The sequence below is a fragment of the Herpailurus yagouaroundi genome, unplaced genomic scaffold (assembly GCF_014898765.1).
Source record: "Herpailurus yagouaroundi ecotype Mexico unplaced genomic scaffold, PumYag 199, whole genome shotgun sequence".
In the NCBI taxonomy this organism is placed as follows: domain Eukaryota; kingdom Metazoa; phylum Chordata; class Mammalia; order Carnivora; family Felidae; genus Herpailurus; species Herpailurus yagouaroundi.
Window position 1 is genome coordinate 10,472,583 of NW_024412430.1, and position 15,696 is coordinate 10,488,278.

Consider the following 15,696-nt stretch of genomic DNA (forward strand, 5'->3'; position numbering starts at 1 on the left):
TCTCTGTAAAAAAAACTAATAATATCTCCATTTTGGAGGATGTTGGAAGGCTTAAATTCATTCATTCATTCAACAACTATTTCTTTATTGAACACGTACTACATACCAGACATTCTTCTGGGTACAGAGACTACAAAAGTAACACAAAACATGCAAGAATCCTCATCCTCATAGTGTTTACGTTGTAATAGGATAAAATGTGGTGAAAAAGTAAGTTAGCTTATATAAAATAAAACACTCCAAAAATTAATTCTTGGAGCACCTGGGTGGCTCAGTCAGTTAAACGTCCTACTTGATTATGGCTCAGGTCATGATCTCTCCATGAGTTTGAGCCCCACGTCAGGGCTCTGCACTGACAGTGGGGAGCCTGCTTGGGATTCTCTGTCTCCCTCTCTCCCTGCTCCTCCCCCACTCTCTCTCAAAAATAAACAAAAATTTTTAAAAATAAATAAATAAAAATCAATTCTTGTATCAATGTAAGCAACGCTCATGTCACTAATAGAAGGCATAAGAAGAATTTAACATTGGCAGAGCAGAAATTCAAATTAGAATCTGCAGTTATGTACCGAAGATATTCTGAACAAGGAAAATGACATAGAAATGAGTTCATTGCTAGGGAAAAGATTTTCAAATTACCTTTTATTAGGTAATCTTAAAACAGCTGTTTGGGTATAAAATACGTATGTACAATTTTCTAAGCACGTAAATAAAAAGCAGCAGTTTAGTATGTCTGCTTGAATTCATACTCCTCAAAACCTTACCAAAACATTTATTATAAAAATCAGTAAAATTGCTTAACACGTCCTAAAAATTTTCAGGTGTGTGTACATAAACATTTTCAAGCTTGCTTTACAAAAAAAGAGTGCAATTTCTAACCCATGTGTTCATAGTGACTTTCCAAAGTAGTTCAAAGGGGGGAAAAAAGAAAGTAGCATTGCCTTGTAATACAGCATTAATTAATACTGACTTACCCTGGGACATTCAGGAAAGATCCTTAGTTATCACGTATGGTAAAAATATTTAACAATTAACACTCCATTTCTATGAATAAAACGTAGAAAATAAGATTTTATTTTCTTAGACTAACTTGTTACCATGAAAAACTGCATTCATTCTGCAGATACTGACACCTCACATTATTACTTTAAAAACAGCTGCGATACTTGAAATTCAAAAAGAAACCCACGGGACATCCTCTCCTCCCAATACATTCACTGAATGCAGATTTAAATGACACATCTCATTTTGATTGTGCCCTTCCATTTGCATACTTTAAAGCGACTGCAATATAGTATATTTGTATTTCTAACTGGAACCAAAATTAAGATGAATGATCTACGCAAAATCAATAGCCTGTATTTCCGTAACAGTTGTCATAGGCAAAAAGGAAAAAAAAAACCCAAAAACCAAAAACAAAAACACCAAAAAGCCCTGAGTCAGTATTTTTTGCAAAAGTAATGAAAAAGAATACTGTGCTGTGAAGTCGTCTTATAATTCACAAAATGGTTAAGACTGTCCGGTATTTATTTGTTTTGTGTTCATTTTGATTGAAGAGAGGTATGGCTCTTGTTTAGCTCATCCAATTCAGATCATTTCTTAAAACTCAATTTCATTTAAATCCTCAGAATATCCTGATGACTGCTGGGTCATATGTTCCATTTCTGTCAGGAAAGACAAATAGAAAATAGACAAAAATAGTTTTCTCTGTGTTTATTATAGAAAAATTCTTAATTTGCATTCTTATGATTTGAGACTATTGCAAAATCCCTTTTCAATCAAGAGGATATAATTGGGGAAAATATTGTTACCTGAACAGGGTCCTGCTTGAAATTTAACATCATCAATGGCAATATCACTTCTTATTGACACTCCCCGAATGGCTTCAAAAATTACCTGAAAAGTAATGAGGTCTGAATTTAGAAATGGAGTCATCTTGGGGTACCTGGGTGGCTCAGTCGGTTAAGCGTCCTACTTCGGTTCAGGTCATGTTCTTGAGGTTCGTGAGTTTGAGCCCGTGTCAGGCTCTGTGCTGACAGCTCAGAGCCTGGAGTCTGTTTCAGATTCTGTGTCTCCCCACCACCCCCGCCCCCCTGCCTCTCTCCCGCTCATACTCTGTCTCTCTCTCAAAAATAAATAAACATTAAAAAACATTTTAGAAATGAAGTCATCTTGATAAAACAATACTCATCAGGGGAAGATCCATGTTGTGTGGGTCTGGAAGCTTAGACTGTTGTTCAACCTCCTTTAAGGAAAAGACTACAACATCACAAATTCAAATTTAGGTACAAAAGAGAGTACTTATTTGGAATTTTAAAGAAATGCACAATAAATTACTAGAGTCTTGGAGATTTAGGTTGCTTCTGAGATCTCTTTAGGCCATTCACCAGAAATGCTTACCTAGAAATGCTTCCTGGTGGTGACCTAGTTTCTCTTTCCCACCTCGAATGTTCTAGACCCAGCACTCACAGGGCCTATGAAAGTCATAGGCCCAGAAGTTTAAGTTTTCTTAGGCTCTCTACAAATCTATGGTGATATATAATCACTAAGTTTACCACAAAGGCAACGGTTCGCTTATTGTGTTAAATACCATAACATCCAAGAATAGCCCAGGAGGAGAGAACCAGTTTCATAACTTCAGATCCTGAGAAGAAAATAACTGATCAAATATTCAGGTTCTAGGGAAAATAGCTTACATTACCAGCTCGAACGCTGCCCCAACAATGGTTAATAAACCACTGAATACTCCAGGGAGGCTTGTGGGTAATGAAAATTATCCAGAAGACACGTTTGGTCTACTCACTTTATGAGCAAATGACTCCCCCTTGGACTAGTTTATGATTTAAATTAAATCAAAGAATATAAAGTGGATAATTAATAAGCATATGAAACTATCTTAAAATTAATGACTCAAAGAAGCTTTAATGACAGATATGGGCACAATAATATTATTTAAAATTCTAAGGACACAATCCCAAACAAGAATACAAATAAATGGTTAGAAGAGGAAAAAAATGGCCTCTAATACATCGATAGGAGGATATATGAGTGCAGTTAATAACCATTTTGGTTTTCTGGACATCAATAAAATCTGGTTTTTGACCACCAAGTCTACAACGAAAGTATAATACACAAATTACCTGATGGAATTATATTCTGAAGAGTCCGTGGTTGGGCCAAATACTTGATTTTATACAACCTTTTCCTCTGAATTTCCTTACTACCTGAGTGGTAACTATTTTATACCATTATGATTTTTCCCTTGTCCTATATATACACATTCTATTAGTAAATAATTGTGGTTATTTAAGAATTAGATAAAAATTTATTTTTTTCCTTCAATTTAAGTGTGCTATTTTTCCAAATGTCTACTAAGTCGTTAGGACATAAATACTAAGTTGTTTGTCTGCAACTACTTAATAAATGAAACTCTTAGGTATTGCTTTTGGTCTAGGAACACCAGGAAAAACATTAATGAGACTAAGCATACCATGAACAAGAAAATTTGGAAACGTGGTCCTAAATGAGTACCTAGCACATAATAATACTTACTAAATGTTAGGCAGTATAATGAACAATATGAATGATATAAATATTTCGATGAGCTAAGAATTTGTCTAACACATTCTTTCTTTCAATGGCATCAAAATAAAAGAACCCAGGGAGGAAAGAAGAGAGAGCACAGGAGGAAATGTTAAGCAAGGAATCCAAAGGAAATAAAATCACGTTGCGTTTTTGATCAATAGCAAGTCAGGTACAGCTTAGCACTTAGGAAGGAGCATGATTAAAAGGTTGCCACTTGGTGCACTTCGCCTACAAGGATGGTAGGATGATTGGAATGTCATCTGGAGGCCACCCACTCACCTCCCCTAGAGGGTGAGTCTCAAACAAACAGTGGCAGTACGATACCACTCTGAAAGCCATCCACACCTGCCCACCGCCACCAGTGAGGCACACATCTACTCCTCCAGCCTTGTTCTTTTTTCTGAACTTCAGTCTCATCACCTATGCTCACCTGACATGCCCACGTGGATGTCTGACACAGAAAATTAAGCGTGTCTGAAAAACTCACTTGTTAATTTCCCTCCCATGCGCACTGCCTTCGCACCTCCAGATGTGCTCCACCGAAAGCCTTCCTCAACTCAGGAAATGGTAACTCCGTTCTACTGGTTACTCAGGTCAAAACTCAAGGAGGCATCTTGATGCCTCTTTCTCTCAAGCCCCACATTCCACATGTAAGAAATCCCGTGGGCTTCTGATGCATCTCACCCCTGCCACTCACTCTTTCTGCCAGCACCACTGCAGTAGCCCCCAAAGTCTCCTTGTCCCCTACAGTCTATTCTCCACATAGTGGCTGGAGTGATCATTTAAAAATATAAACCCAGATCACATTACCTTAAAGCCATCTGATGGTTCCTCATTGCTTCTGGAATAAATTTCAAACTCTACCATGATGTTCAAAGCCTTTCACAATTATGCCCTGATACTTCTTTGATCTCAGTACCTGTTTGGCTTGACCTATTCTTTTCCATAGCACTTAGTATTATTAATTAAAAAAAATTTTTTTTTTGAGAGAACACGAGCAGGGGAGGAGCAGAAGGAAAGGGAGACACAGAATCTGAAACAGGTTCCAGGCTCTAAGCTGTCAGCACAGAGCCAGATGCAGGGCTCAAACTCGTGAACTGAGAGATCATGACCTGAGCTGAAGTCGGACGCTTAACCGACTGAACCTCCCAGGTGCCCCCCACCATAGCATTTATTATAATGTACTTGATAGTACATTATATATCTTTGGTTTACTTTTCCTTTTTAAAAAAATTTTTTTTGAATGTTTTTATTTATTTTTGAAGGAGAAAGAGAGAGAGACAGAGCATGAGCAGGGGAGGAGCAGAGAGAGAGGGAGACACAGAATTCAAAGCAGGTTCCAGGCTCCGAGCTGTCAGCACAGAGCCCGATGCGGGGCCTGAACCCACAAACTGTGAGATCATGACCTGAGCCGAAGCTGGACGCTCAACCAACTGAGCCACCCAGGCGCCCCTGATTTACTTTTTCTACCTCTCCCCGACTAGAATGTCAACTCTAAAAGAAGAGGAGCTTTACATGTTATGTTCATTGCTGCATCCTCAGCACTTAGAATAGCCAGCAGTCAACAAATATTTACCAAAATGAGATATTTTGGCCTCATACTCTAGGAACGCAGTCTGGATGCCAATGTAACTATTGAGAATACCAGGGTTGCCATGGTGATATGAATTAGAGACCAGAGATATTTGGGAGGGAACATATTTTTAGAAACGATAATATATTTTTATACTTTGGGATTTTAAAATTTATAGGGGCGCCTGGGTGGCGCAGTCGGTTAAGCGTCCGACTTCAACCAGGTCACGATCTCGCGGTCCGTGAGTTCGAGCCCCGCGTCGGGCTCTGGGCTGATGGCTCGGAGCCTGGAGCCTGTTTCCGATTCTGTGTCTCCCTCTCTCTCTGCCCCTCCCCCGTTCATGCTCTGTCTCTCTCTGTCCCAAAAATAAATAAACGTTGAAAAAAAAATTTATAAAACCCTTTCACATACATAACCTCACTGACCCTCTAACTCTGGTGATGTCAGCATGGCAGGAATTATTACCCCATTTTGAAAATGTACGAACACTCTCAGGGAGGATGAGATTTCCCCAAGATCACCCAGGGCTTATGACACCCAGGGGAATGAGTTTATTTTGGAACTGATTTTCTTCTTTCTCTTTTGAGTGGTGTTCCTGGAAACAAATTGTAATAAATTCATGACTTGATCAACATACTGATGAAGAGAGAGAGTGTGGAACCGTGGCTTAGGGATACACACTTGGGGACCACTCAGATCTGGGCCTGAATTCTCACACTGTCAGTTACCAGCTGGACATTGAGTTTCTCCTTCTGTCAAGAGGAGCTACAAGATCAACAGGAAGAACTTACGTATAGCTCCTAGTGCTGTAAGTGCCTGGCACGTAAAAGATGGCCAATTTATTCATGTGGATGTGTCTGTGTTTTATTAGACACTAAGATGTTTTGGAGAAACTAGCTTCAGCCTGGTCTCCAGATAGCATTTGGGATTCCTGAGGGAATCACTAAATCCAGAAGGAAATTCCTCAGGGCAGATTCATATCTGTTCCATTCTAAGACAAAGGGAATGGTCTGGAGTCTTGGTTCTTACAAAGTTGTGAGCTAAAACTCTCCCAGGCCAGGAGTGCCTGGGTGGCTCAGTTGCTTAAGCGTCGGACCCTTGACTTCAGCTCAGGTCATGATCTCACAGTTTGTGAGTTTGAACCCCGAGTTGGGCTCTGTGTTGATAATGTGGAGCCTGCTTGGGACACTCTGCCTCCCCCTCTCTCTGCCCCTCCCTCCTCACAAAATAAATGAAAATAAACTTAAAAAAAACCTCTCAGGCCATTCTGCACCCTTTGAATTTGAATACCCCACGAGGGTAGAGGGTAGATACCAATAGATGCCTAATTACTTCTGGGATCAAAAACCATTTCAAACAACCAGCTACCCAGCAAGTCTAGCATATTCAAGGCCTTGTACTCAACTTCCTGGGATTAGACGCTGACAAGTCACCTGTTCCCCAGAGGTCTAGTGCATTAGCACCCTTCGGGAATCACAAAAACATCAATGCTCGGGCTGCACTTGACTCAGACCCACTTGCTCTGGGATAGAGATGCTTTGTCTTTAGTGCACATCTGAATCATCAGGAGGGCTTGTTAAAACATAGATTTCTGGACCCCTCCCTCAGAGTATCTGGTTCAGTAGTTCTGAAGTGCAGCCCAGAGTGTGCATTTTAGGTCAATGTCATTTGAGGTGGGTTTGCACTTCAAGCATTGCTGCTGGTCTCAGGACCACACGTGGAGAACATCCGAACAGGGTAGAAGTAGGGGTGCCCGGATAGCCGAATGAAATTAATCCACCATCTCAAAATGATGATCAGTTATATTATTAAGCTCCTGAATGATCTGCTTTTCTTCTGTAGCAGACATTAAAGCACCATCCAAATCATTTCTGGAGCTATCTGTTATTCTTTCCTAAATCTCTAGACAGGTTTATCCATGCCAGGATAATGGGCCACCCCCAGATAATGGCTCCTTTGCCCTCAGTCACTTGTTCTTTAGCAACACAGCACCCTCGATGGCCCTGCAACCTGGCCCCCTGAACTTCTGCAATTCCTTCCCGTTTAGATCCGCAGGAAATTCAGGGTGTTTGTGTGATGGTATAAAATAAAGCCCTTATTCTGAACACCTCTTCCAGGAAGATTTGGGCTTAGACCAAACAAGCCAGTGGTTAAAGCGGAGGGGTGCTGATCCAAGAGGTTGATCAGTCAGAAGCAAGGATGAGGAGGAAGCAGGGCTTTTAGTAGAAGTTCACAGCTGAGAATTCTACAGAGCAATTTCAGGAATGTCAGGGTCCGAAGGTTATCTTCCCAGAGCCTTCTGGAGCTTTGGCTCATGGTAGGCAGGGGAAGTCAGGAGCTGTCAGGAGGGCCTGCTCACCTCTAGACCAGATGGGCTGCTCAGCCTCACCCATTGGCATTTGAAAGGCTCTTTCCTGTCACTGCCTACAGTCTCTCATAGTCTAGATGCTGTGGGATGGAGGTCTCCTACAGCACACGAGAAAACCCAGGGCAAGACTCAGGAATTGGGACCGGGACTCAGTTTCTTCTAAACCCATGCAGACAGAGCCTTAATAATTGACTGTGGACCATGCACTCTTAAATAGAGGCTTGCAACCAAGCCCTCGTGTGTGGGTAATGACGAGGGAAAGACACAGCTGGAAAATACTAATTAGGTAATACCATGTTTAGAAGAAAAGGAGACTGTTTGGGAGACGTGCGGGACGCAGAGAATACACTTGACATTCAGAATGTGCCAAGACAAAAATAGCTACCCTGTCATCATTGAGTTGCAAAAATCACTTTATGCGTAAATACCCAAAGCTTTTTCTCGCCGCCTAATCTCCCATTCACTGCTTAGATTTAATCAATAGAGACTAATTATGTTTACTTTTAAACATGTACTGTCTTTATCTATGACCCTGAAAACAGAACAGAACATTCTCTTTGGTAGCAAGAAAAAGACAGATCAGAAGCTCACAGGAACATTTGCTCTCACTTCGTTCTTCTCCCCTTTGGCTTACCTGGTGCTGGGACTCACAACTGTATTCGATCAGCGCCCGTAGCCAGGAAATGCTCTGTTCGCCTCTTCTTCGCCATAAGAGGGACTCTTCACTATCGCCTGCCCTTTTCAAATAAACACTCAGCAGGCCAGTCCCTGCTCCATACATGTGGTAGAAAAAGGTCAAGCAGTGTTTTCCGGTGACTCCTCTCAGAGGCCAGGACAAGAGATGTGCTTTTTGTCCATACACCATGTGGGAGGCCTCGATGTACATGTAGTACCCTGGAGAGCAAATATAAAACCGGGTATTATTATTATTATTTTAATATGAAATTTATTGTCAAATTGGTTTCCATACCACACCCAGTGCTCATCCCAACAGGTGCCCTCCTCAATACCCATCACCCACCCACCCCTCCCTCCCACCCCCCATCAACCCTCAGTTTGTTCTCAGTTTTTAAGAGTCTTTTATGGTTTGGCTCCCTCCCTCTCTAACCACTTTTTTTTCTTCCTTCCCCTCCCCCACAATCTTCTGTTAAGTTTCTCAGGATCTGCATAGGAGTGAAAACATACGGTATCTGTCCTTCTCTGTATGACTTATTTCACTTAGCATAACACTCTCCAGTTCCATCCACGTTGCTACAAAAGGCCTTATTTCATTTTTTCTCATTGCCACGTAGTACTCCATTGTGTATATAAACCACAATTTCTTTTTCCATTCATCAGTTGATGGACATTTAGGCTCTTTCCATCATTTGGCTATTGGCTATTGTTGAAAGTGCTGCTGTAAACATTAGGGTACAAGTGCCCCTATGCATCAGCACTCCTGTATCCCTTGGGTAAATTCCTAGCAGTGCTACTCCTGGATCATAGGGTAGGTCTATTTTTAATTTTTTGAGGAGCCTCCACACTGTAAAACCAGGTATTATTATAAAAACCATGGGGTGCCTGGGTGGCTCAGTCGGTTAAGCGTCAGATTTCAGCTCAGATCAAGACCTCGCAGTTCACAAGTTAGAGCCCTGCATCGGGCTCTGTGCTGACAGCTCAGAGTCTCGGAGCCTGCTTCAGATCCTGTGTCTCCTTCTCTCTCTGCCCCTACCTGCTCACTCTTTGTCTCTCTCCCTCTCTCAAAAATACATAAACATTAAAAAGATGTTGTTTTTTAAGAAAGAACAACAACCACCACAAGGTATCTTTCCTGCTTTCTCTTTTGAGTAGCGTTCCTGGAAACAAACTGGAATAAATGCATGACCTGACCACCATACTGATGAAGGGTTTTATAATTTGGGGGAGTATGTGTAATCCAAGAGGAATACATATGCTACAAAATGTGACCCATCAAAATATTTTTTTTCATTTAGTAATTTAAAATTCAGTTTTGTATAGAGGATGTAGTTAATGTTATTACTAGAATACTAGTATTATGTCACTGAAATGGTGATTACCATAGAGAATGTATCCTACTGATTCATGGATAATGTTCTGGAGCTTCCAGACATTGGTTTAGGGGAGAGAGCACAGATTTTGTAATCCGGTAGGTCTGGGTTCAAGTCTTGATTCTAAGATTTGATCCTGGACCAAGGGATTATCGTCTCTGAACCTACATTTATCATTTTGAAATAAGGATTAAAACTACCTTTATAAATATTTACATATATTATAATTATATATATATAATATAACTATAATGTTAATTATATAACATTTCCATTTTCCTTTCTTAATTTTAATTTCTTTTTAATTTGCTGGTTTCAGACAGAAACAAGATTTGTCTGCACATTAATAAAACAAGGGTGTGCTCGAACCAGCTTCCACTGGCTCCCAAGTCCACTGTGTGACTTTTGCGGGTGGGTCCAAATGACTTCATGTTGGTGGTCTGAAATGGGACATGATGGATGTCCCACTTATCCCACAGAAACTGGACATAGCTACAAATCATCCACAGCCCCCAACAGAGCTAGTTAATGTCAGATAATTATCATCCAGCTACTGAAATAAAGCAATATATGAAGAGTAACTCGTAGATAAATGCACTAGTGATATAATTCTGTATCCCTGAGACTCATTTTATTTTTTTTTTAAGTTTATTTATTTATTTTGACAGAGAGAGAGAAAGAGAGAGAGACAGCAAGCAGGGGAGAGACAGAGAAAGAGGGAGAGAATCCCAAGCAGGCTCTGCACTGTCAGCACAGAGCCAGGTGCAGGGCTCGAACTCACGAACCATGAGATCATAACCTGAGCCGAAATGAAGAGTCGGACACTTAACCGACTGAGGCACCCAGGCACCCTCGCATGCATTTTTATTGTCTTCTTGGCCAATATCGATTTTCTTATGTACGTGATGTAAAACATAATCTTTACATGGTGTTATGTCTGTTATTATTTCATGCAGAAATTAATGGCCACATTGAGGGCAAAAAGAAAGAGAATGCAAATAACACACGCAAACGAAATGGTTTCTAGGCATCTTTCTTTACAATTTGACATTCAATCAATTAGCTCTAGTCACTTCCCAAAATGAAGGGCTTGAAATATTCCAGCCAGAATTGATCAGAAATATCTCTATCTGTGCGTCTTCAGGGCATTCCTCCTTTCCCTCTCTGCCACTTCCACAAACACAGAGCCAAGAAGTCCCACAGGCTAGGAAACCGGTGGGTAGAAAGAGTTCCGCTTAGGTTCGTCCGATCAGATTGTATGCCCCGTGCAACCCTTTTCCCCAGCGTTCCACTCACTAAAGGTGTCGCCCTGCAAAACTGCGCCATCAGAGTCACAGGATGCGGCCTTCATCAACCGGTCATCCCCGTGATCTCCTTTAAAATATTAGAGGGGCACCTGGGTGGCTCAGTCGGTTGAGCGTCTGACTTCGGCTCAGGTCATGATCTCATGGTTAGTGGGTTCGGGCTCTGTACTGACAGCTCAGGGCCTGGAGCCTGCTTTGGATTCTGTGCCTCCCTCTCTCTCTGCTCCTCCCTTGCTGACACTCTGTCTCTCTCTCAAAAATAAATAAAGACTCGGGGCGCCTGGGTGGCGCAGTCGGTTAAGCGTCCGACTTCAGCCAGGTCACGATCTCGCGGTCCGTGAGTTCGAGCCCCGCGTCAGGCTCTGGGCTGATGGCTCAGAGCCTGGAGCCTGTTTCCGATTCTGTGTTTCCCTCTCTCTCTGCCCCTCCCCCGTTCATGCTCTGTCTCTCTCTGTCCCAAAAATAAATAAACGTTGAAAAAAAAAATTTAAAAAAAAAAAAAAATAAATAAAGACTTAAAAATATTTTTAAGTATTAGAAATGATACTTCCAGTGTTTCTGGAGTGTTGACCAATGACGTCCTCATCCCGAAACCATCAGTATTCAGTCCTCGTCATTCTTGTCTCCTCCACAGCACTGAACATAACACATCACTGCTGCCTCCCAGAAGTACTTTCTGAACTTGGTTTCCAGGACACTGGACTCTTCTGGTTTTTCTCCCACTTCACTAGCCACCCCGTTGCTGGTCCACCCTTTCTACTCTGACCTCTTGCCCTGGGAGTGCTCCAAGCCCCAGGTCTGGAACTGCACTATTCTTACTGATTACTGACTCATTGAGTGATCTCAGCTTGTCTCATGGCTTTAAAAAATTTTTTTTAGTGTTTATTTATTTTTGAGACAGAGAGAGACAGAGCATGAGCGGGGGAGGGGCAGGGAGAGAGGGAGACACAGAATCCAAAGCAGGCTCCAGGCTCTGAGCTGCCAGCCCAGAGCTGGATGTGGGGCTCGAACCCACAAGCTGTGAGATCATGACCTGAGCCAAAGTTGGAGGCTCAACCGACTGAGCTGCCCAGGCGCCCCTCGTCTTGTGGCTTTTAATGCTACATACGTTGTATCACAAATTTAAATTTCCAACCCCTTTGCTGAAACCCAGATGTGTTTATTCAAACTGCCTAATGGACACCTCCCTTTATTGTCAAGTGGACGTCTCCAGCTGAACACCTTCAGAACTCAGCTCCTAACAGCTTTACCCTAAAACCTACTGCATCCTTTCTGGTTGGCCAGGTTCCAAACCTGGAAGTCCTGCACCCACCCCTATTCTCCTCACATCTCACATCCAGGCTATCAGGAGCTCCTGTCAGCTCTACCTTCAAAATAGGACGGACTCTAGTCATTTCTCTTCTCGTGACCTCCGTTGCTACCTCCTGGTCCGAGCTGCTGTTAGTTCTCACTTGGATTAATCCAACACTTTACCTGTGAGTCCGCCTGTGTCTACCCTTGTTCTCTACAATCTAATCTCAACATAGTACCCATAATGAACAAACACTAAATCTTACCACTCCTTTGCTCAAAACGTTCCATTGGTTCACCATTTCCCTCAGAGTAGATGCCGAGGGCCTGGGAATGGCTTTTAAGGCCCTATAATCTCCTGTCCATTCTCTTACCTCTTATTTCTACCACCTTCCTCTCCTACTGCCTCTCTCCTTACTCATTCTGTGTTGTGTGGCCACACTGGTCCGTTTACCGCTCCTGGAATATAGTCGGTATGCTACTACCTCAGGGCCTTTGCATGTGTTAATGCCTCTGCCTGGAATGGCTTTCCCTCCATTTAATCTCAGGTCTCACTTTATCATTTCTAAGTCTTTGCTCAGATATTTCCTTTTCCACTGGTCCCATCTGACTACACTATTTCAAACTTCAACTTGCCTCTGGTACTCATTTCCTACACTCTATTATTTCCATAGCATTTAATTGCCTCTTAAGATAGTGTACTTTTTTTTTTTTTTTTTTTTGTCCATCTCCCTTCCCTAGAACATACAAAGGCAGAGACATTTTCCTGTTTACTTCACTGCTATGCCTCCAGCTCCTACAGCAGTGCATGGAACATAGTATATACTCAATAAGTATTTGATGAATGAACAAATGAATGCATTTTCTTCAGCAGCTCTAAGCCACAAACCAGTTAGGCCAAGGCCAAACAATATGTCCAGTTTTGTGAGGGGCTTGGCAACAAGACATGCACTTGACCAGGACACTCCAAGGCAAAAGTAAAACAAATACAAGTCTTGATAAAATTAAAGTGATATCAAAGCAAATATTCTCAAACTAGTTCCATGTCATCCAATGTATTTTTTTTAAACCACACACACACCACACACACACACACACACACACACACACACACACACACACACACAGATCATTTTTGTACATTGTTACCTTCATTTTTTTCATTGGCAAGAAAATTGCTATGTAAGAACACTGGGGTTTTTGCATTTTCAGCAACGAAAGGAACTTCTATAATTCTTTTCTTTAGCACTTCTAACTTAAGCGAGGCTGGATAAAACAAAATACAGATCTACATCACCCTAATAGAAGGATGTATTTCATTGAATTCCATTAAGAATGAGGCCAAAACATGAAAATGACCATGGTTTGTCACCTAGCTATGCACAAAGGCATCCCTTGCTATCCTATACATAAATTAATGGCATCGTGCCCTGAAATCCTACCTTAATACATGTTTAACCTAAACAACATTTCCTCCAAAAAAAATAAGAAAACCAAAGAAAAAGAACTTTTGTATCTGGCTTTGGGCTCTCAGAAGGCCCATTTGAATCCGAAGTGAAGGACCTTGGTGAAAGATGAGCCGCCCAGTGAGGGAGGGGAGGGAGGCTACTCTGAAGGACACTGTCTTTGGGAAAATGGAAAGTGGACACTGGACTCTGAGACACGACATCTTTGCAGGATGGAAAGGAAGCGACGGGTCCGTCATGAGTGTGAAATGACCTAAGAAGCACCTTCCCTCTAGTGATGACAGTGTCTGTCCTACTGATAACAGTAGGAGTCCCGAGCAGAATTAGTCTGAGGTCCTGGAGGGAGGGAAACCTCTAATCGTCTCCAGGATTAAATTAAATTCTTTCTTCTTGGGGTACAAAGCACTAGCCATTTAGCCTCCAGTGGGTGAAGCATTACTCTGGAAATGCCTTCAGCTCATGCACCTCTGGGTCTCAGATATTAGGCTGAAACCATTACCCCAGGTCTCCGGTTCCGGAGATCTTTGTGTTTCGGGCCATAAAGTATGAAAGGAAATCTCCCAGGCTTTTGAGCTGTGTAATCATCTCACTTTTGGAAGAGAGACGTAACATCCAGGGGAACGTAAGTACAATGCCCTGTGTCTTTCTGGGACGCTGACACCAGTCTATTTTTCTTGAGTAACGTCGGTCTTTCCAAAAATCCTTGATACGGTTTCTATTGTAAGTACATATATCCCATATACGTATATTCCATAATGTAATACCCATGTAAACCAATCTAGATCAACATCTATACTACAATGTCACCATATTTGCCAACTGATCAGAATCTGTCTCTCTGATGCACCATTACTCCTCTTGATTCCAAATATGTTTTTCTTTTTTGACTTGCATGAGACATTTCCTTTCCCCAGAAAAGATCAGAGCTTCATTGAGAGCCAGTCTGTCTCACATGTGTTTGGAAAGCAGAGAAAAGCCCCATGTGTTGACAAGCTTTGCCACATTATAACTCCAAATGCTGTCTGTTTCAGGGAACAAAAGCTCTGGATGGGAGCCAGGAAGCCCCAGTGCTGAAACCTCAGACCCGCTCACGTGTTCCTACACATGAAGGATTTCAATCTGTGGAAGGGAGTATTAAGTGAAATCACTTTCTCTCCGTGGGTCCTTGTTTAACATTCAAGACGGGGTTCCAGTGGGTCTACTGGGAGATCAGGGTCCCATCTGTTCTTTGTGCGGCAACTGTGATGTGTTGAGATACACCCCGGATTCATAATCTGGAACGGTGAGGCAGCTGTTCCTTCTTCGTTCCTGGTGTCTGCCCCCTTTCACCAGGGCTGGGAAGGAGCTCGAGTGGCCTGTACGAGCCACGTAGAATGAACAGCTAAGCTGCATTCATTAAGCTGACGAGGATTTTTAACAATCGGGGAAAAAAAAGACATCAGTACTTTGGGCAGAACAACAGTTAAATGTGTCTCCCTAAAATTGTTGTTTTACAATACCTTCCAAGTGATTTTTAAAGCTTGCCATAAATGGATAGTTATTGTTTAATGGGTATAGAGTTTCAGTTTGGGGAAAGGAGTTCTGGAGACGGAGGGCGGAGACAGCAGCACAGACGTGTGAATGTACTTACTGCCACTTAACTATAAACTTACAAATGATTAAAGTGGTAAATTCTGTGTGATGTAAATATTATCAATTTTTAACAAAAGCTTGCCAAGAAGCTTTCTGTGTGTAAGTAGGACCTGACAACATCAGAAACTAGAGTGATAAGATCAATTATAAAAAGATTGAAGGACATTGGAGATTTTGATATTTTGGAGCTAATTTCTCAGATAGTTACAGACTAGCTGGGTATCATTCTCACGTGTCTGGATATCAGCTACTACAATTCTTTTTTTTTTTTTTTTTTTTTTAAGAGAGAGAGGGAGAGAGACAGAGTGTGAGCAGGGGAGGGGCAGAGAGAGGGAGACACAGAATCGGAAGCAGGCTCCAGACTCTGAGCTGTCAGCACATAGCCCGACACAGGGCTCAAAGTCTTGAACTGCGAGATCATGACCGGAGCGAA

General features: G+C 42.0%; 1 protein-coding gene across 5 annotated transcripts in view; it reads right to left on the minus strand.

Moving 5' to 3' along the window:
- Positions 1–619: 619 nt before the first annotated feature.
- The window catches only part of MAMDC2 (MAM domain containing 2), a 398,140-nt gene continuing 383,063 nt past the window's right edge, over positions 620–15,696 (minus strand). For all 5 annotated transcript variants that reach the window (XM_040449383.1, XM_040449385.1, XM_040449386.1 and 2 more), the window contains 3 exons: positions 8,158–8,417; positions 1,809–1,893; positions 620–1,661 (listed from right to left, as the gene is read on the minus strand). In XM_040449383.1, coding sequence (XP_040305317.1) covers positions 1,597–1,661; positions 1,809–1,893; positions 8,158–8,417 — 410 coding nt within the window. In that variant the 3' untranslated portion in view covers positions 620–1,596. The remainder of the gene's footprint in view (positions 1,662–1,808; positions 1,894–8,157; positions 8,418–15,696) is intronic.